The 21,545-nt window shown below is 42.6% G+C and overlaps 1 protein-coding gene, 2 non-coding genes and 2 pseudogenes across 3 annotated transcripts; 1 reads left to right on the top strand and 4 right to left on the bottom strand.

The window, feature by feature from the left end:
• Nucleotides 1–1,171: 1,171 nt before the first annotated feature.
• LOC118487484 (acanthoscurrin-2-like) lies at nucleotides 1,172–21,048 on the top strand. The gene is made up of 6 exons (XM_035984367.1): nucleotides 1,172–1,320; nucleotides 2,137–2,540; nucleotides 20,285–20,313; nucleotides 20,653–20,696; nucleotides 20,781–20,844; nucleotides 21,019–21,048. The coding sequence occupies exons 1-6, from the start codon at nucleotides 1,172–1,174 to the stop codon at nucleotides 21,046–21,048; spliced, it is 720 nt and encodes a 239-aa protein (XP_035840260.1).
• LOC118487888 lies at nucleotides 5,214–5,317 on the bottom strand. Its single transcript, XR_004882825.1, has one exon. It is a non-coding gene; the product is annotated as a small nucleolar RNA Z43 (small nucleolar RNA).
• LOC118487883 lies at nucleotides 5,368–5,455 on the bottom strand (annotated as a pseudogene).
• On the bottom strand, nucleotides 5,661–5,750 carry LOC118487901 (annotated as a pseudogene).
• Nucleotides 5,806–5,933, bottom strand: LOC118487757. The gene has a single exon (XR_004882700.1). It is a non-coding gene; the product is annotated as a small nucleolar RNA SNORD14 (small nucleolar RNA).
• Nucleotides 21,049–21,545: the final 497 nt, after the last annotated feature.

The raw sequence follows: 21,545 nt of genomic DNA, 5'->3' as shown, positions 1-21,545 counted from the left end.
ATATGGAAGTGACACGTGTCTCAATGATTAGATAGACTCCTCCAATGCCCCTCAGCAGACTCATCCAATGCCTCAGCAGACTCTTCCAATGCCTCAGTAGACTCTTCCAATGCCCCTCAGCAGACTCTTCCAATGCCTCAGCAGACTCTTCCATTTAAAAATATTTTTTTAAATTAAAAAAAGTCTGGGAAGTGCCGGGATGTGTCTGGAAGTGCCGGGATGAGTCTGGGAAGTGCCGGGATGCGTCTAAAAGTGCACGGGATGCGTCTGAAAGTTGTAGTCATCTTCGGCGAGTTGCAGACGCCTCCGGCTCCGTCTCCGGCGTGTTGCAGACGCCTCCAGCTTCGTCTCTGACACCTGCAACTAGGGGGCTCGATTTCAGATCGTTTTTCCGGCAACCATGGCGGCGGTTGGGATTTTGGGGTGGAGATCCGTCGTGCCACCGTCGTAGTCGGTCGACCGGCCACCCTCCATCTCCGCCTTATTATTTTCAGTTATTTTTATAATAACTTGCAACAAACTGGATATTTAACCAAAAAGAAGATGATGAAAAGGTGATTTGGGGTGTAGGGGCTATGAAGGGGTGATAGATGGTGGGTCCCACATGTTGAATACACATGTCAATTTAAGAATGAAGGACGCATAAGACTACCTCGGGATATGTGATGCGTTGTTCCAAGAGGGCATGAGGTGGCTATTTTCGCAAATGAGTTTGGTCTTTGGCTATTTTCGTAAATATCTCTTTAGATGCTCACTTTTAGAGTTTTCACCATCTTGGGCTGATATGCATGTTATATTAGACTTCTTTAATTAGCTGTTACATATTTTAATTGCCTTATTGGCCAATTGATGATGGAGATTCAAGGTGGATGTGAATGGTCTGTGGAGGAAGGTGGTTTGGTGTGTACATGGTGGGTCTAGAAATTGGAATTACATCCCTATGAGGCTCTCGCTCCGGAGCCCCTGGAAACAAATAGGTGGCATAACGAAAGACTTCAAAGGGGTGTATTAGTTTGGCAACCTTGATTCGTGGGGTGTATGGGGACAGGAAGGTAAATCGATTCTGGATGGACTCTTGGCTTGGTGATGTCTTGCTCAGGGATCGATTTCTAAGCTTGTTCAGAGGTTCCATTGGTCCAAAGGGCTGCAAACACCCGGGGAGTTGACTAAAATGGATGGGCTGGTTCATTTATTGGTTTCGATGGAGGTTGTGTCTGGCGAGGACATATGGAAGTGGATGCTCGATATGGATGGGGTGTTCTTAGTACGCAGTGCAAGAACTACGCTGCAAAGCCTGAGTGTTACGGATAGTGGATTCAGGTTTGAACTCCTCTAAAAGTGAACTTTCTTGCTTGGAGAGTTGTGCTTAATAATCAGGTTCTAATGAAGGTTGAATTTGTCAGGAGAAATGTAACTATGGGAGAGATCAGTTGCAGCTTTTGCGGGGACGAAAATGAAACCACCGATTGCATTCATTTCAAAAGACCTGGTATCTAGGTTCAACGGTTCATAAACGGGTCTAAAAGGTAGAAGAAGGCTATACATCTACACGGTGGTACAAACGACTATCTGGTGCATATGGCGCAATCGAAACAAACTCATCTTCTAGCATGAGCAAGTGTCTTTTGAGAGGCTCAGGGATGAATCAAGGAGCTCGCCTTTTTGTGGATACAAATCATTCTAAAGCTAGGGGTCTAACATGTGGTAGTAGTAGTGGTAATAGTAGTAGTAGTAGTGGTAGTAGTAGTGGTGGTAGTGGTGGTAGTGGTGGCAGTGGTGGCAGTGGTGGCAGTGGTGGCAGTGGTGGCAGTGGTGGCAGTGGTGGCAGTGGTGGCAGTGGTGGCAGTGGTGGCAGTGGTGGCAGTGGTGGCAGTGGTGGCAGTGGTGGCAGTGGTGGCAGTGGTGGCAGTGGTGGCAGTGGTGGCAGTGGTGGCAGTGGTGGCAGTGGTGGCAGTGGTAGTGGTAGTGGTAGTGGTAGTGGTAGTGGTAGTGGTAGTGGTAGTGGTAGTGGTAGTGGTAGTGGTAGTGGTAGTGGTAGTGGTAGTGGTAGTGGTAGTGGTAGTCGTGGTAGTGGTAGTCGTGGTAGTGGTAGTCGTAGTGGTAGTCGTGGTGGTGGTAGTGTCGTGGTCGTGGTAGTCGTGGTCGTGGTAGTCGTGGTCGTGGTAGTCGTGGTCGTGGTAGTGGTGGTCGTGGTAGTGGTGGTCGTGGTAGTGGTGGTCGTGGTAGTGGTGGTCGTGGTAGTGGTGGTCGTGGTAGTGGTGGTCGTGGTAGTGGTGGTCGTGGTAGTGGTGGTCGTGGTAGTGGTGGTCGTGGTAGTGGTGGTCGTGGTAGTGGTGGTCGTGGTAGTGGTGGTCGTGGTAGTGGTGGTCGTGGTAGTGGTGGTCGTGGTAGTGGTGGTCGTGGTAGTGGTGGTCGTGGTAGTGGTGGTCGTGGTAGTGGTGGTCGTGGTAGTGGTGGTCGTGGTAGTGGTGGTCGTGGTAGTGGTGGTCGTGGTAGTGGTGGTCGTGGTAGTGGTGGTGGTGGTAGTGGTAGTGGTAGTGGTAGTAGTCGTAGTCGTCGTAGTAGTCGTAGTCGTAGTCGTAGTCGTCGTAGTAGTCGTCGTAGTAGTCGTCGTAGTAGTCGTCGTAGTAGTCGTCGTAGTAGTCGTCGTAGTAGTCGTCGTATTAGTCGTCGTAGTAGTCGTCGTAGTAGTCGCCGTAGTAGTCGCCGTAGTAGTAGTCGTCGTAGTAGTAGTCGTAGTAGTAGTCGTAGTAGTAGTGGTAGTAGTAGTCGTAGTAGTAGTCGTAGTAGTAGTCGTCGTCGTCGTAGTGGTCGTCGTAGTGGTCGTCGTAGTCGTAGTAGTGGTCGTCGTCGTCGTAGTCGTCGTAGTGGTCGTCGTAGTCGTCGTAGTCGTCGTAGTGGTCGTCGTAGTCGTCGTAGTCGTCGTAGTAGTCGTCGTCGTCGTAGTCGTCGTAGTAGTCGTAGTCGTCGTAGTTGTCGTCGTAGTCGTCGTCGTAGTCGTAGTCGTAGTCGTAGTAGTAGTCGTAGTAGTAGTCGTAGTAGTAGTCGTAGTATTAGTCGTAGTAGTAGTCGTCGTAGTCGTCGTCGTAATCGTTGTCGTCGTCGTAGTCGTAGTCGTAGTAGTCGTCGTAGTAGTCGTCGTAGTAGTCGTCGTAGTAGTCGTCGTAGTAGTCGTAGTAGTAGTCGTAGTAGTAGTCGTAGTAGTAGTCGTAGTAGTCGTCGTAGTAGTCGTAGTAGTCGTAGTAGTAGTCGTCGTAGTAGTCGTAGTAGTAGTCGTAGTCGTCGTAGTGGTCGTCGTAGTGGTCGTCGTCGTCGTCATAGTGGTCGTCGTAGTGGTCGTCGTCGTAGTCGTCGTAGTGGTCGTCGTAGTCGTCGTAGTAGTCGTCGTAGTAGTCGTAGTCGTCGTCGTAGTCGTCGTCGTAGTCGTAGTCGTAGTCGTTGTCGTAGTCGTAGTCGTAGTCATAGTCGTAGTCGTAGTAGTAGTCGTAGTCGTAGTCGTAGTAGTAGTCGTAGTAGTAGTCGTAGTAGTAGTCGTAGTAGTAGTCGTTGTAGTCGTCGTAGTCGTCGTAGTCGTCGTAGTCGTCGTCGTAGTCGTTGACGCCGCCGCCGCCGCCGTCGTCGTCGTAGTCGTAGTCGTAGTCGTAGTCGTAGTAGTCGTCGTAGTAGTCGTCGTAGTCGTCGTAGTAGTCGTCGTCGTAGTCGTCGTAGTCGTCGTAGTAGTCGTAGTCGTCGTAGTAGTCGTAGTCGTCGTAGTAGTCGTAGTCGTCGTCGTAGTAGTAGCAGGAGTAGCAGCAGTAGCAGCAGTAGCAGCAGTAGCAGCAGTAGCAGCAGTAGCAGCAGTAGCAGCAGTAGCAGTAGTAGTAGTCGTCGTCGTAGTCGTCGTAGTCGTCGTAGTCGTCGTAGTAGTAGTAGTAGTAGTAGTCGTCGTAGTCGTCGTAGTCGTAGTAGTCGTCGTCGTAGTCGTAGTCGTCGTGGTAGTCGTAGTAGTCGTAGTCGTAGCAGTAGTCGTAGCAGTAGTCGTAGCAGTCGTAGCAGTAGTAGCAGTAGTAGCAGTAGTAGTAGTCGTAGTAGTCGTCGTAGTCGTAGTAGTGGTCGTAGTGGTCGTCGTAGTCGTCGTAGTTGTCGTCGTAGTCGTCGTAGTCGTCGTAGTAGTCGTCGTCGTCGTAGTCGTCGTAGTAGTCGTAGTAGTCGTAGTAGTAGTCGTCGTAGTAGTCGTAGTAGTAGTCGTAGTCGTCGTAGTGGTCGTCGTCGTCGTCGTAGTGGTCGTCGTAGTGGTCGTCGTCGTAGTCGTCGTAGTGGTCGTCGTAGTCGTCGTAGTGGTCGTCGTAGTAGTCGTAGTCGTCGTCGTAGTCGTCGTCGTAGTCGTCGTCGTAGTCGTTGTCGTAGTCGTAGTCGTAGTCGTAGTCGTAGTCGTAGTAGTAGTCGTAGTCGTAGTCGTAGTAGTAGTCGTAGTAGTAGTCGTAGTAGTAGTCGTAGTAGTAGTCGTTGTAGTCGTCGTAGTCGTCGTAGTCGTCGTAGTCGTCGTCGTAGTCGTTGACGCCGCCGCCGCCGGCGTCGTCGTCGTCGTAGTCGTAGTCGTAGTCGTAGTAGTCGTCGTAGTAGTCGTCGTAGTCGTCGTAGTAGTCGTCGTCGTAGTCGTCGTAGTCGTCGTAGTAGTCGTAGTCGTCGTAGTAGTCGTAGTCGTCGTAGTAGTCGTAGTCGTCGTCGTAGTAGTAGCAGCAGTAGCAGCAGTAGCAGCAGTAGCAGCAGTAGCAGCAGTAGCAGCAGTAGCAGTAGTAGTAGTAGTAGTCGTCGTCGTAGTAGTAGTAGTCGTCGTAGTCGTCGTAGTCGTAGTAGTCGTCGTCGTAGTCGTAGTCGTCGTGGTAGTCGTAGTAGTCGTAGTCGTAGCAGTAGTCGTAGCAGTAGTCGTAGCAGTCGTAGCAGTAGTAGCAGTAGTAGTAGTCGTAGTAGTCGTCGTAGTCGTAGTAGTCGTAGTAGTAGTCGTCGTAGTCGTTGTAGTCGTCGTAGCAGTCGTAGTCGTCGTAGTCGTCGTAGCCGTCGTAGCAGTCGTAGCAGTCGTAGCAGTCGTTGCAGTCGTAGCAGTCGTAGCAGTAGTACTCGTAGTAGTCGTCTGCTGCAGCAGCAGCAGAAGCAGCAGTAGTAGTAATAGTAATAATAATAATAATAATAATAATAATAATAATAATAATAATAATAATAATAATAATAATGTGGGATTCAGTTTATGGGTGGTGATATAATAGGATGGTCGGCAAGGTGTGAGTTCATCACACCATTACGACGAACGAGACCTTATCACATGAAATCGTCATTATCCCATTATTAAATTTAATACAATCATTATCAAAATAAAAAAAAAAATATTTCTGAGTTCATCAGATAGGAGCGAAAGACTAAAACTTTTCTAATCACAAACATTCATTTGAACTATGCAATTGATCATCATCTGAACATCAACAACTAAATCAAAAACCATAAATATATTTTAAAAGAATAAAATGAATATGGCCTCATTGAGAAGGTTAACAACAATTATTTATTCAGACATATGCTTGTCATTAATTTGAATTTAATCATCGGCCAATTTAAAAAAAAAAAAACCTCAAAATTAATTGGCAAAAATTTTTAAAAGTGAAAAACAAAGGGGTAGTATATGGGTTGGCTCTCAGACAAATGCCTCGATTCGTCTTCATGATTGAATGGAATGGATATTACATCAGACTCGTCATCTATTGAAATCATCATTGAGAAACCCACACTAAATCTCCATAAATAAATAAAGAAATAATTTATGTATAATATTGAAACTTCAGACATCCAAGGAAGGAAGGAGAAAGACAGCACAAGCTCTCAAGCCTGGCGAAGGCGAAAGCTCTTAGTCGGCCACTGCGAATGTTTCTGAGAAACAAGCCTTAAGATTATCATCACCAGTTTCTTACACATCATAACAAATAAAAATAAAATTGAAAAGAAAGACAGGAGGACGAGGATCTCAGACATCCAAGGAAGGAAGGAAGGAAGGAGCAACATGAACTCTCAAGCCTGGCGGAGGCGAAAGTTCGATCAGGCGGCCACTGAGAATGTTCATGAGAAACAAGCCTTTCATCTTTCATCATCGATACAGGTAACCTCCATTCTTATTCATTCAACAAAAATCAAATACAAAGAAAATACAGAGAACTCGTTGGATGGTGAATGGGTGGTGTGTTTGGATGAGTTGAAAGTAAAGAGAACAATGGTGGTGTTATATAGACAGGGGTTTTGGGAATTAGGGTTTGTTGGAGTATTCACGCCGTCGATTTTTTGTTATGGTGACTACGGCAAAAATATGTTAAAATGTAAATTATTTTTAGGAAAATCATATTATAGCCATTTTTACTTTTAACATATGGTGTTTTAATTTTTTTATTTAATTTTATTTATTTTTTTTTATCTTTTTGTGTCTTTGTTGATATCTAGATTAGAAGTAACAAGTTTTGCCCAATTGGCTTTGGGTAGTTTTGAGTAATTTTAAAACAAGTTAAATGTTAAAGTTGTGGTTAATGTTTGAGCATTTTTGCTAGTTTCATTTAAAATTGAAACTTTTTGTCATTGAGCCTCCAATGTTTTATTTTTATCATTATATTCATCCAAATCATTAACTCAGTTAACATTTATCGTTAACTCTCATGGACGATATTAGTAATTACTAAACCTAAGGGGCGGGTTTGGCTATTCACCCATTTATTCTTTTCTGTCACACCCCCAAAATCCACCCGCGGGTAACACCCGCTTCGAGGGCGTGACTGACCAGGATCCAGCCACCAATTATACTGAATAACTAAATTGATAACGAAAGTAATACTTACTAGCCATAAGATTAGCAAATATCAAGTTCAGAGTTTAAGGTTTCAAGTTTAAACAGTAACAAGTAGCGGAAGCATAATTAAATAGTTTTAAACAGTGTTCATAAGGTAAGCATAATAAATGCCCAACACACGGGCAGACGACCACTACACATCCCAAGCAGCTGCTCCAGTCACTGGCCACCTGCAAAGCATGCAGTAAGGGGGTCAACAATAATGCTGAGTGAGTTCACTAGTTGTCCAGTTTTAATTTCCAAAAACTTGTTTCACCAGTTAATTTATCCGTTTATACATGCCATGGGGAGCTACCCCAAAAGCTAGCGACTAAACTGTTTTTCCAATACCGAACACTAGGTAACCGTTTGCGTTTCCGCAGGATGCCCCGATGTCAATGTTCTATCATCATTGACGGATGCCTGAGTACATTAGTTCACGACCGATCCCATACCATGGCACGGTGTGAGGCTGGTAAGACCTAAATAGCGCTATCAACTAATAACCCGTTCGCCTGGCACCGGCGACTAATCGGTATTATGTAGTAGGGACTTGAGTGATAGAGTTGCGTTTAGTGCCGTTGGTTGCATTCCGTATAAACAGTAATTAACTAAAAAGGTTTCCCAATACAAGGGAAGATAAAGTACGTTTGTTCCCAGTAACTAGGGAAGGAATGTAAGTGGTATCCCTTTTACAAGGGGATAGGGTTGTTCTAGTCTCGTGTCCCAAACCACCGGGACGCATGCTTTTAAGTTGTGAACTCACCTTGGGTTGCTCGGTATGATACGTTACTTGGTTAAGTATGTTGGTCACCACGTCCTAACATGGTTACCAAATAGAGGTCAAGTCGGGTACAAGTAAACACATATGAACACACTTAACATAAATGCAAACAACCACAGTAGCAGGTATACATGCAGCCCAGTCAACAAAAAGTCCAACATACAATAGTGGGGTTATTGGGCCTAAACAGTAACAGATACACAAGCAGTCCAGTTAACAGACAATCCAACAAGTTCTTTGGCCCAATAACAGCCTAGTCGAGACAAGGGTGACTCGCAACCAAGGTTGCGACTCGCAACCGAGGTCTCGGTTCGTCATGCTTTGGTTACTACTCGCAATCAGAGATTCCGACTCGCAACCGGCGGTTCCGACAAAGCAGTTGTGGTTACGACTCGCAATTGGATCGATACGCGTTGATTACGACTCGCAACCGGGAGGTCTCGACAAATCCTGCTGTGGTTTCGAGTAGCAACCAAAGGTTGCGACTCGCAACCGTGATTACGTGCACATAAAACAGTTTCTAGAACCTGCAAAACAGTACTAGCCAATAGGATTGCAATATCATGCAAATTATGTACTATAACCACTAACATGTTTTCTTGTCTAAAATTTGCACAATTTGGATCAAACTTAGCATATTTGAAATATTCAAGTGACATTCATCATGTTCATCATTATTCAAACAACATTCAAACAATACTCATCATCATCAAACCCAAATACTATGCATAAAACCCTCTAACCAAATCCTTATATTTCTCGGACAACATCAATACACACAAACAAGTTATCAAAACAACATTTTATCATGAAAATCCTAAAGATAAATTCTAAACCAAACCGATTCACATGGTGTCCCACATATGCAAACCGGTTTTCATGAGCATCACAAGTCAATGGTTTGCATCATATTTAGCCACAAAATGTCATGAACATATTAGCAACTTATCCGAAACTAAAAACATGTTAGCCGATTATCCATTTTACACACAAAACTACATCACCAAGCATACAACTACACTAGCTAAATTATGTCATTCATGCTATCATCTAACAATCAACAAATATTATAAAGACACTAACCGGTTGGTGAGGTTCAAGGGTGAGTATGAAACTTCTAACGGGTGTGTGGGTGTTGATCCGAGAGCTCCTAGTGGTCACCGATTTGATCCGAGAAGAAGGAGATGAGAGGAGGTGATCTTGGTTTGTTAGGGTTTTAGTGAGAGAGATGAGAGGAGAGTATGAGAGTGTAGTGAGATTTGTAAAAATGGTTAAGGGAGGGATGGGTTGGTTTATATAGGATTTCGAATTGGGCTAGTGGGGATTCCGGCTTGGGTTTCTCGGTCACAAGGCCCAAACTGGCCCATTGCTACTGTTCACTCGAGACCGTGGTCTCGAGTCGGGTTCTTAGAGGTCTCGGCCTACACATATATAACGCACACTCATACCTATATATGTATATACATAGCATACATACACACCAAGCAAGGATCATATAGAACATCAAAACAATACACAACTTTTTCATTTACTAGTATACGTACGCACATGTTACATCGAAAGATTGTCCGGGAAATTCCGAAGTGTCACATTATCCCCAAGTTTTAGGAACTTTCGTCCCGAAAGTTAAGGCAGCCACTGTCAAGCTAGTGTAAGTGAAAGCGTTTCAACGGGGTGTCACATCATCCCCCCGTTAGTTTGGAATTTCGTCCCGAAATTCGGCTGTAGCTTCAGTGCTGGGGTTTTCGTTAGGGAACAGCTGGGGATACTTGTGCTTCATCTGATCTTCCCGCTCCCAGGTATACTCTGGGCCACGTCGCGAGTTCCAACGGACTCGTACAAGAGGTATCTGGCTACGTTTGAGGATTTTGATCTCTCGATCCGTGATCTCAATCGGTTCCTCAGTAAAGTGTAGCTGTTCGTCAATCGTTAGTTCCTTAAAAGGAATCACAAGTGTTTCATCCGACAAACACTTCTTCAGGTTGGATACGTGGAAAACGTTATGTACCGCACTCAGTTCTTCAGGCAGGTTCAATCTATAAGCAACCTTACCGATCTTCTCGGTAATTTCGAATGGTCCGATATATCGTGGATTAAGCTTGCCCCGTTTACCAAAGCGGACCACACCCTTCCAGGGTGAGACTTTAAGTAGAACCCGGTCACCGACCTGGAATTCCAATGGTTTCCTACGCTTATCAGCGTAGCTCTTCTGACGGTCACGAGCTGCCGCCATGCGTTGTCTGATCTGGGCAATCTTTTCCGTTGTATCTACCACCATCTCTGGGCCCGTGATTTGACTATCACCGATTTCTGCCCAGCAGAGAGGTGACCGGCATTTACGACCGTACAATGCCTCAAAAGGTGCTGCCTGAATACTAGTGTGGTAGCTGTTGTTGTAAGAGAACTCTACTAGCGGTAGATGCTTCTCCCAGTTCTTGCCAAAATCGATCACACACGCTCTAAGCATGTCTTCTAGAGTCTGGATGGTGCGTTCAGACTGTCCATCCGTTTGCGGGTGATAAGCAGTGCTCATGTCCAAACGTGAGCCAAAGCATTTGTGCATAGCTTGCCACAATTCCGAAGTAAAACGAGCATCTCGGTCGGAAATAATTGAGGTTGGCACTCCGTGCCTCGAAACTACTTCCTTTAAGTAAATCTCTGCCAAGGTAGAAAACTTGTCTGTTTCCTTAATAGCCAGAAAGTGCGCGGACTTGGTCAATCGATCTACTATTACCCAAATAGCATCATTTCCGCGTTGAGACCTAGGTAGCCCTGTAACAAAATCCATGGAAATTTGCTCCCATTTCCATTTCGGGATTTCTGGTTGTCGGAGTAGACCTGCTGGCTTCTGGTATTCTGTCTTGACTCTCGCGCAAGTCAAGCATTTGCTGACGTATGTTGCTATGTGGGCCTTCATACCAGGCCACCAATACGTAGTCTTCAAGTCGTGGTACATCTTGTCCGAACCAGGATGTACTGAGTAGCGGGACTTGTGGGCTTCGTCCATCACAAGTTCACGTAAATCTCCATAGAGTGGAACCCAGATACGCCCTGTTACATAGTAAGCACCATCTTCTTTCTGTTCTAGTTGCTGTCTCGATCCTCGCAGAGACTCAGCCCTGATGTTTTCCGGCTTCAATGCTTCAACTTGAGCATTTCGAATCTGGGTAGGGAGGTTAGACTGGATGGTAAGTTGTAGTGCTCGCACGCGTTTGGTATAGTGTCCTTTCGGCTGAGGGCGTCTGCCACGACATTGGCCTTGCCCGGATGGTATTTGATGGCGCATTCGTAGTCATTCAAGAGTTCGACCCATCGACGTTGTCTCATGTTCAATTCCTTTTGCCTAAAGATATGCTCGAGACTCCTGTGATCGGTGTAAATAGTGCACTTGGTACCGTACAGGTAATGTCTCCATATCTTAAGAGCAAAGATCACTGCTCCCAGTTCCAAGTCATGCGTCGTGTAGTTCTTTTCATGCGTCTTGAGTTGTCGTGAGGCGTAGGCAATAACTTTCTCGCGTTGCATTAGCACGCAACCGAGCCCATGAATAGACGCATCGCAGTAAACCACAAAGTCGTCAGTGCCTTCAGGTAACGAGAGAATAGGAGCGCTACAGAGGTTATCCTTAAGTCTCTGAAAAGCAGATTCCTGCGCTTCATTCCACTTGTAGGCGACGCCTTTCTGAGTGAGTGTCGTGAGAGGTTGTGCAATCTTCGAGAATCCCTGAATGAATCTGCGGTAGTAGCCTGCCAAACCCAAAAATTGGCGAACTTCAGTGGGATTCTTAGGCGTAGGCCAGTTCTTTATCGATTCGATCTTAGCGGGGTCGACGTGAATTCCGTTCTTATTAACTACATGGCCGAGGAAATGGACTTCTCGAAGCCAGAAGTCACATTTAGAGAATTTGGCGTACAGTTGCTCGTTGCGAAGGAGTTCCAGAATAAGGCGTAGGTGCTGTTCATGCTCTTCTTGACTTTTCGAATAAATCAGGATGTCGTCGATAAACACAATCACAAATTTGTCGAGGTAGGGCTTACATACGTGGTTCATAAGATCCATGAACACTGCCGGCGCGTTGGTCATTCCAAAAGGCATGACGAGGAACTCGTAATGACCATAACGAGTCCTGAATGCAGTCTTGGAAATATCTTCATTACGAACTCTCAGCTGATGATAGCCTGATCGCAGGTCAATCTTAGAATAGTAGCCCGATCCTTGCAGCTGATCGAATAGGTCGTCGATGCGCGGGAGAGGGTAACGATTCTTGATGGTAACCTTGTTCAGCTCACGATAGTCGATGCACATTCGGAACGTGCCATCTTTCTTTTTGACAAAGAGTACTGGTGCTCCCCAGGGTGATGAACTAGGACGGATAAATCCTTTATCCAATAGTTCCTGTAATTGCGTAGAGAGTTCCTTCAGTTCTGCAGGGGCTAGACGGTACGGTGCACGAGCTATAGGTGCTGCTCCGGGAGCTAGCTCGATTTGAAATTCGACCTGACGGTGGGGAGGGAGTCCGGGTAGTTCCTCAGGAAATACCTCGGGGTAATCTCGTACAACGGGAAAATCTTCAATCCTCTTTTCCTTTTCGTGGGTGTTGGTGACGAGTGCTAGGATAGCGGTGTGCCCTTTCTGCAAACACTTCTGGGCTTTTAAAAGCGAGATAATGCCTGTGACTTCTCCACCTTTGTTGCCTTTGACGATGAGGGGTTGACCAGAACGGCGAGGTATACGAACTGCTTTCTCTTGACAGAGGATCTCAGCGCGATGTTTGGATAACCAATCCATACCAATGACAACATCGAAGCTTCCAAGTTTGACGGGGAAAAGATCGATACTAAACGTGTGGCCAGACAATTCTAGGGTGCAGTCGTGGATCATGTGCGTGGCCTCGATGTTCTTACCATTAGCTATCTCGACGATGTGCTTAGAACTTAATAATGCGGGCGAGTGCTTAAGTTTCTTACTAATGCGAAGGGATACATAACTGGCATCGGCACCGGAATCAAATAACACAGAAACATAACGATCATCAAGTAGGAACTTACCCGCCACGACGTTGGGGTCGTTCCTTGCTTCTCCAGCTCCAATCACGAAAGCTCTTCCCCTTGCATTTCCAGCATTGTTGTTCTGCTCATTGTTCCCAGCTCCCTGATTGTTGTTGCGATTCTGATTCAGTTCAGGGCAATCCTTTCGCATGTGCCCTGTTGCCCCACATTTAAAACATGCTCTGTTGTTTCCCTGCTGCTGTTGCTGTTGGGGTTGTTGCTGATTCTGTCTTGCCGGGAACTGACTTCTACAATCCTTTGCTTCGTGCCCCATCTTGTGGCATCGCTGACACTGGCCCTTGTTACATGCCCCATTGTGGTGCCTGTTACACTTGTTGCACTTAGGGTAGTTTCCCCGGTAGCCACCCTGTTGCTGAGTGCCTTTGTTGTTGTCAGTTTTCCTTTGCTGAGCTGGGGCTTGAGTAGGGTTAGCATCCTTGCCCTGATTTCCATCCCACTTTCGCTTGTTGTCACTAGAAGTTCCGACAGTAGCACTGATTCTTTTGGGCAACCTGCCCTCTTCCACAGCCTGATCAGTGAGTTTGTGAGCAAGTCGAACGATCGGCTGAATGGTAGTGTGGTTGGCTGAAGTTACATGGCTTCGAATTTCTGGAGCCAGACCCTTGATGTACAGTTCGATTCTCCGATACATAGGTCGAGACATATTTGGACAAAGAGCAGCATAGTCGTTGGACAGCTTGGTGTAGGTCTCAATCTCTGACCCAACCATCTTGAGTTCATAGTACTCATTCTCAAGCTTGTGGATGTCATCCCTGTGACAGTACTCTTCCTTGATCATGTCCTTGAAATCTTCCCACGCAGTAGCGTTAGCAGTCTCCAAACCAAGCATTTGAATTTGCGCCTTCCACCATGAAAGTGCGCTTCCCTCTAGAGTACCAGTAGCAAACTTCACCCAATTAGCAGGGGGACATTCGCAGACAGCGAAGACAGCTTCGATCTTCTCGATCCAGTGTAGAAGACCTATGGCACCCTCAGTGCCACTGAATGGAAGAGGCTTGCAGTCCATGAAGGTCTTGAAGGTACAAACACGTGGTTGCACAGGCGCAGGCTGACCTGTTGTGAGGAGTGAAGCGAAATAGGTTTAGAGGCGAAAAGACGATGTGGCGGTAGGATCTAAACATCCTAAAGCATCGAGTTTACCTATAGGGTGAGCTGCGAAAGCTGCAGCCACAGTGTTGAGCAGGTTAGTGAACTGAGCCTGAGTCATGTTGACGTTTCCTCGTCCGCGTCCACTCATTGTCTTCATAACCAGAAAACATAGTATGAGTGCGTGATAGCGAGAATAAGATAGAAGAGAGAAGATGTATCTATCTAATCAGGCAAACCAGTACGTATAGTAAAGCGGAAAGCATAAGACAATTAAGCAAGTAACTATGGGTCCGAGCTATGAGGTCAGATATGTCGAGCCTTGTACTTGGAGTGTAGTGTCGTCACGAGTCACGGGTTATAGTCTGGTTTTTCTCAAAAAGATTTTTCCCCTTTTTAAAACCAAGTTCACTATAACCAATGGCTCTGATACCAATCTGTCACACCCCCAAAATCCACCCGCGGGTAACACCCGCTTCGAGGGCGTGACTGACCAGGATCCAGCCACCAATTATACTGAATAACTAAATTGATAACGAAAGTAATACTTACTAACCATAAGATTAGCAAATATCAAGTTCAGAGTTTAAGGTTTCAAGTTTAAACAGTAACAAGTAGCGGAAGCATAATTAAATAGTTTTAAACAGTGTTCATAAGGTAAGCATAATAAATGCCCAACACACGGGCAGACGACCACTACACATCCCAAGCAGCTGCTCCAGTCACTGGCCACCTGCAAAGCATGCAGTAAGGGGGTCAACAATAATGCTGAGTGAGTTCACTAGTTGTCCAGTTTTAATTTCCAAAAACTTGTTTCACCAGTTAATTTATCCGTTTATACATGCCATGGGGAGCTACCCCAAAAGCTAGCGACTAAACTGTTTTTCCAATACCGAACACTAGGTAACCGTTTGCGTTTCCGCAGGATGCCCCGATGTCAATGTTCTATCATCATTGACGGATGCCTGAGTACATTAGTTCACGACCGATCCCATACCATGGCACGGTGTGAGGCTGGTAAGACCTAAATAGCGCTATCAACTAATAACCCGTTCGCCTGGCACCGGCGACTAATCGGTATTATGTAGTAGGGACTTGAGTGATAGAGTTGCGTTTAGTGCCGTTGGTTGCATTCCGTATAAACAGTAATTAACTAAAAAGGTTTCCCAATACAAGGGAAGATAAAGTACGTTTGTTCCCAGTAACTAGGGAAGGAATGTAAGTGGTATCCCTTTTACAAGGGGATAGGGTTGTTCTAGTCTCGTGTCCCAAACCACCGGGACGCATGCTTTTAAGTTGTGAACTCACCTTGGGTTGCTCGGTATGATACGTTACTTGGTTAAGTATGTTGGTCACCACGTCCTAACATGGTTACCAAATAGAGGTCAAGTCGGGTACAAGTAAACACATATGAACACACTTAACATAAATGCAAACAACCACAGTAGCAGGTATACATGCAGCCCAGTCAACAGAAAGTCCAACATACAATAGTGGGGTTATTGGGCCTAAACAGTAACAGATACACAAGCAGTCCAGTTAACAGACAATCCAACAAGTTCTTTGGCCCAATAACAGCCTAGTCGAGACAAGGGTGACTCGCAACCAAGGTTGCGACTCGCAACCGAGGTCTCGGTTCGTCATGCTTTGGTTACTACTCGCAATCAGAGATTCCGACTCGCAACCGGCGGTTCCGACAAAGCAGTTGTGGTTACGACTCGCAATTGGATCGATACGCGTTGATTACGACTCGCAACCGGGAGGTCTCGACAAATCCTGCTGTGGTTTCGAGTAGCAACCAAAGGTTGCGACTCGCAACCGTGATTACGTGCACATAAAACAGTTTCTAGAACCTGCAAAACAGTACTAGCCAATAGGATTGCAATATCATGCAAATTATGTACTATAACCACTAACATGTTTTCTTGTCTAAAATTTGCACAATTTGGATCAAACTTAGCATATTTGAAATATTCAAGTGACATTCATCATGTTCATCATTATTCAAACAACATTCAAACAATACTCATCATCATCAAACCCAAATACTATGCATAAAACCCTCTAACCAAATCCTTATATTTCTCGGACAACATCAATACACACAAACAAGTTATCAAAACAACATTTTATCATGAAAATCCTAAAGATAAATTCTAAACCAAACCGATTCACATGGTGTCCCACATATGCAAACCGGTTTTCATGAGCATCACAAGTCAATGGTTTGCATCATATTTAGCCACAAAATGTCATGAACATATTAGCAACTTATCCGAAACTAAAAACATGTTAGCCGATTATCCATTTTACACACAAAACTACATCACCAAGCATACAACTACACTAGCTAAATTATGTCATTCATGCTATCATCTAACAATCAACAAATATTATAAAGACACTAACCGGTTGGTGAGGTTCAAGGGTGAGTATGAAACTTCTAACGGGTGTGTGGGTGTTGATCCGAGAGCTCCTAGTGGTCACCGATTTGATCCGGGAAGAAGGAGATGAGAGGAGGTGATCTTGGTTTGTTAGGGTTTTAGTGAGAGAGATGAGAGGAGAGTATGAGAGTGTAGTGAGATTTGTAAAAATGGTTAAGGGAGGGATGGGTTGGTTTATATAGGATTTCGAATTGGGCTAGTGGGGATTCCGGCTTGGGTTTCTCGGTCACAAGGCCCAAACCGGCCCATTGCTACTGTTCACTCGAGACCGTGGTCTCGAGTCGGGTTCTTAGAGGTCTCGGCCTACACATATATAACGCACACTCATACCTATATATGTATATACATAGCATACATACACACCAAGCAAGGATCATATAGAACATCAAAACAATACACAACTTTTTCATTTACTAGTATACGTACGCACATGTTACATCGAAAGATTGTCCGGGAAATTCCAAAGTGTCACATTTTCCCCCTTTTATCTTTAAATAAAAAACAATAAATATAATTATAAATATAATATATCTATGCATGCACATATTTATATATACACACTTATTTTTTTAAATTTTCTTTTTATTATCTTAGAATAAAATAATAATAATAATAATAATAATAATAATAATAATAATAATAATAATAATAACAATAATAATAATAAACTAATGATGTTTGATACAAAAGAAGAGACAGATGGTACTGATGTTTGATACGATGGGTCGACGAGGGGAGATGATGTACGAGTGTCGAGATAGACGGCAAATAACCCATTCTCTAAACACCCTCTCAAACAACACCACAATATCGAAATCCGACAACTTCTAATCCAAATGCTCGACTACCCGCAACACCATTCGACCCAATTCAAACACATCACACCCCACATTCTCACAAACACTAGTCAAAGGTAACAATTTGTCTTCGGTTATTGCTTTAATCATGGTATTAACCTCTGTTCTAAATTAAGTCTTGATAGTATATCTGTTATGACATTTTGGGCTAAATAAAGTTTGGTTTCATAGTAAGAATAGTCATACCCAGATCCTGATTTGCCTGATCGGACGTTTGTACTGACGAATCCGTCTGCGTTGAACGTTTGATGTTCGAAATTCTTGAGGTCTTGTACGACGCCGCATGATGAGCACTCTAGGTTTCTGGTTACTGGGTTGACGATTAGGGTTTTGGACTTACATCTTTTGCAAGAATTCATTGATTTGAAACTGATTTAGGTGTCAATTTTGTGATCAAAGGGTACCCTGTTTCACCCCTTTGATCGAACCGACTTCAGGGCCATAGGGTGGTGGTGATGCACAGTTAGAGAGAAAGAGAGAGTACCCTGTTTCACCCCTTTGAAGATTGATAGGTTTATTATTTTAGATTTGGGGTCTTTTAAGAGAGAGAAACAAGGGAGAGATGTGATGATCTTTGTTATTTATGGCAGAAAATGTAGAAATAAAATAACTAAGATGAAATATCAATAATACCCTTGCATTAAATAAACCTAACTGTGTAATTTAACTCAGTTTGGTGCAAAGAAGTTAAAGTGATATAAAACATATGTTTTTTGGACATAAAATGAAATTAAAACTTTTAAAGGGCATGTTTCAAAATTCAGATAATACATAAATGACAAAAAGTAAAATTTAGTCACAAAATTTATTTCTTACAATACAACCTTGAATTTTCATTAAAATCATGTTTATAGTAAATTTAATGGAATTAGAGATTAGAAACAAATCAATTAAGAAAATAGGGTAAATTACACGTTTCGTCCTTTATGTTTGTATCATATTGCAATGAATAGCCTTTAACTTTAATAATTACAGTCACAATCCTTTATTTGAAAAACTCATTACACCCTACGTCCTTTCGCACTAACCAGGTTAAAATTTTCTAGTTAAATCTATTCATTTAAGGGTATTATAGTATTTTCATGCTTTTATTCTAAAATGTTTTCTAATAAATAAAACAAAACTAAAATAACATATACACCGCTAATTATTAAAGAATAAGCAAGCCCTAGTTATCAGTTTAGAAACCATCTGCTGAATGATCATCAACAACACTTCATCTTCAAGTTTTGAATGAGTCATTCACAAGGGAAAGTTACTCTCCCATCATCATGAACAATATCCTAGATGTATGTCTCTTTATTATGTAAATTCTCTACTAGTACTGCACCTATATCCCTAAAGATTACGCCGCCGTCACCAACAACAAAAACATAGGTCATTCACCGGAAGCCTATGCCGTCGACCATTACCGGAATCTGCTTAAGCATTCACGGGTAAAAATCAAGATCAGACATCAAACCCAAGTAAGAACTTCTTAAATTAACCAAGTAAACTTATGAAAATGAAGAAAAAGACATGGATTGGGTTTTTTTTAAACGTGATTTGTAGCGATCGAACCCCCATCTCGTATCAACTAGAAGAAAATATGTAAAGTTGTTGCAAATCTGAATCTCACCTTCCGATCCATTTAGGAAATCTGGAGAACAGAGGAAAGAAATCATGGAAAGAACTCTGCTTCTCAGATCGATTTTTATTTGCCGGAAAAACTAGAGCTTAGGCACATGGTGTTCTCTGGAGTAGTGGTGATGGCCATTCAATTTACTAGGGTTGGTGGTGGTGTGGTAGTGCTCGGCAGTTGTTGGAAGGAAAAAATGAGAGGGGAGGTAAGAAATGGAAGGAGGGGGACATGGTGGTTCTTCTGCTGGAGACATTTTTGGCTGCCGAAATTCATGGCAGTTTGTAGGACGGATATGGCGGCTGGCGGTGGTTGCCGGATACGGTTGGGTGGATGATGAAGTTGAGTGTGGTGGCAGATGGTGGTGGGATTGGTTGGGGAAGAAAAGGTGGGTTTAGAGGGTGTTTGGTGGCAGGTGGGTAGGGCTCAAATATGATTACAAAACTCACTTTTTAGGTTTTTGCTTTTTTTATTAAACTATTTTTAATTAAATCGGTAAAAAGACTAAACTACCCTTATGTGTTATGACTTAACTCAAAATTTTAATTGGGTTAGTGGTAAAGGACGAAAGGTGTAATGAGTTTTTAAAATAAAGGATTGTGACTGTAATTATTGAAGTTAAAGGGTATCCGTTGCAACCCGCTACAAACATAAAGGACGAAAAATGTAATTTACCCAAGAAAATATATTACTTATGCAGACATTAATTATAAAAACAGAACACATTTCACTTTGCCGTAGATACAAAATCTAGGAAAAAAAAATATAACTATAATAAAAGATTCATATTAATGCCACCTCACAAAAGTTCTATTAATACCATATGATATTTTCTTATTCAATTCACATATATATATATATATATATATACACATATATATATAGGGTAGGGTTCATGCGAGAACCGCCCTTATTGCGAGAACCGCGAGAACCAATGTGAACAGAGGGCATTTTTGTAAATATATACAACTTGTAAATTAGTTACTCCTCTCCCTGCATCCTATACTACTCTATTGGACTTCAAACAAAAAATAAATCACAATCTATCAGGTAATCACGTCCGACAATCCCACAAGCATCATCAATCTGCGATTCACCATAGCGATTCATAAAAAATCAAGTTCGTCACTCCACAATATCTGCAATTCGTCATCAAAATTCGGCGTATTTTCGATATTAGTGCAATAAGAACATAATCATCGATCGCACATTCGTTTTTGATTCGAAATTAGGGCAAAACGATCATAATCATCAAGGTTTGTTATACAAATAAGGATAATTTGAAGAGCATATGTCGCCTAACGGAATCACGATTCATTGTTGCACCGTTCTGTGAATTTGTAAGTTCATACATGTTGTTTTGTAGTCGTATATGACAATACAACTCTTAATTATTTTTCAGATATGTTATTATGTGATTATGATACTTAGTAATCGTTTCATATCTGCATTATTGAAGATTGTGTTATATATATGATTTTTTGAGTGAACAGGGGCGAATGTTCTGATAGAACTATATGTAATGAGGTAGTTATGTGTTTGTTCATGTAGTTTTTCTTGATGAATAATGTTATGTGAATAATGCTAGATATGATGGGCAACACGAAATTTGATTTGGTAAGTGTTAGGGTTTTTTTACTGAATTATAACTGTTGATAAGTTATGTCATGTTAATGCACATGTGTTTAGCTATAGTTATGCACATGTGCATATTTTGACAACATATGCTTACACGGAACAGGATAATAAGGTAAAGTTGTGATCTATATAGATATGCACATGTGCATATTTTCTGACAGAACAGGCTTACACAGAACATGTTGATTAGGTATAAATGTTTGATATATAGTTATGCACATGTGCATAGCTTGACAGAATATGACTAGACATAACAGGATGATAAACTAAATTTGTGATCTATATAGTTATGTACATGTGCATAAATTGTTATAATAGGTTAATATGCACGTGTGCATAGTTTGCAATAATAGTTTAACAAGGTAGATAATGTTGATGCATATGACTTTGAATAGGAGTCTCACCTATGCATCAATGATCTGTAATCGGTATTTAGTTTTATTTAGGTGTTTCTTTGGTGTGATATACAGTTATGCGAACGTGTATTTCATCTCGGAATATGTTAATAAGGTATAATTGTGTGATATATAGTTATGCACATGTGCATAGATTGACAGAATATGTTAATATGCACATGTGCATAGTTTATCAACATAGATTATTAAGATATTTAATGTTTATGCACATGTATATAATTATAATATGTTGATCATAAATTAATGTTGATACACATGCTCATTGTAGATCATCGATGGAAAAAAATACATGGATTAACGGATGAAAGAATTAAGCATATGTTAGACGAAGAGGCGTTGAAGCAATAGGATAGCTGGGGTGTGCTCAACAACTGGAAAAAGGAACAGACCATATGATGTTATGGATGTTATATGTGGGTGATTCAAGGACATGAAACACGTAGTGGTTTTTTTTGGGCAGTAGCAAGTGGCTAACTGATGTGGTGTGGGTATATTTGGTTGACAGTAGTTGTATAGGATAAATTATGTATGGATCCACATGTGCATTATTCAAAATTAGTAATCATATGTCTATGTCGATGTATTATGTATATCAAAGGATGTATTATGTATATTAAAGTGATGTATATACGTATCAAAGCGTGCTGGTATCTTGTTAAAAATATGTATGGGTGCACATGAGCATTATTAGAACACGTATATTGCGCGTGTGCATCTTTTTTCCGTATCAAATAACCATGTTAAGTTAAACAGAAAAACATGTATGCACATGTGCATCTTTCTTTCAATACATTA

This window comes from Helianthus annuus, chromosome 15 (genome assembly GCF_002127325.2).
Source record: "Helianthus annuus cultivar XRQ/B chromosome 15, HanXRQr2.0-SUNRISE, whole genome shotgun sequence".
Taxonomy (NCBI): Eukaryota; Viridiplantae; Streptophyta; class Magnoliopsida; order Asterales; family Asteraceae; genus Helianthus; species Helianthus annuus.
This window is presented reverse-complemented; position numbering and strand designations above follow the sequence as displayed.

Bases quoted from the DNA above. Each gene is read 5' to 3' on its own strand.
- LOC118487484 (XM_035984367.1), top strand. From the start codon at position 1,172: ATGGATGGGCTGGTTCATTTATTGGTTTCGATGGAGGTTGTGTCTGGC. The intron at 1,321-2,136 runs GTTTGAACTCCT...TGGTCGTGGTAG, and splicing joins GTTACGGATAGTGGATTCAG to TCGTGGTCGTGGTAGTCGTG. The intron at 2,541-20,284 runs GTAGTAGTCGTA...GAATAATGCTAG, and splicing joins TGGTAGTGGTAGTGGTAGTG to ATATGATGGGCAACACGAAA.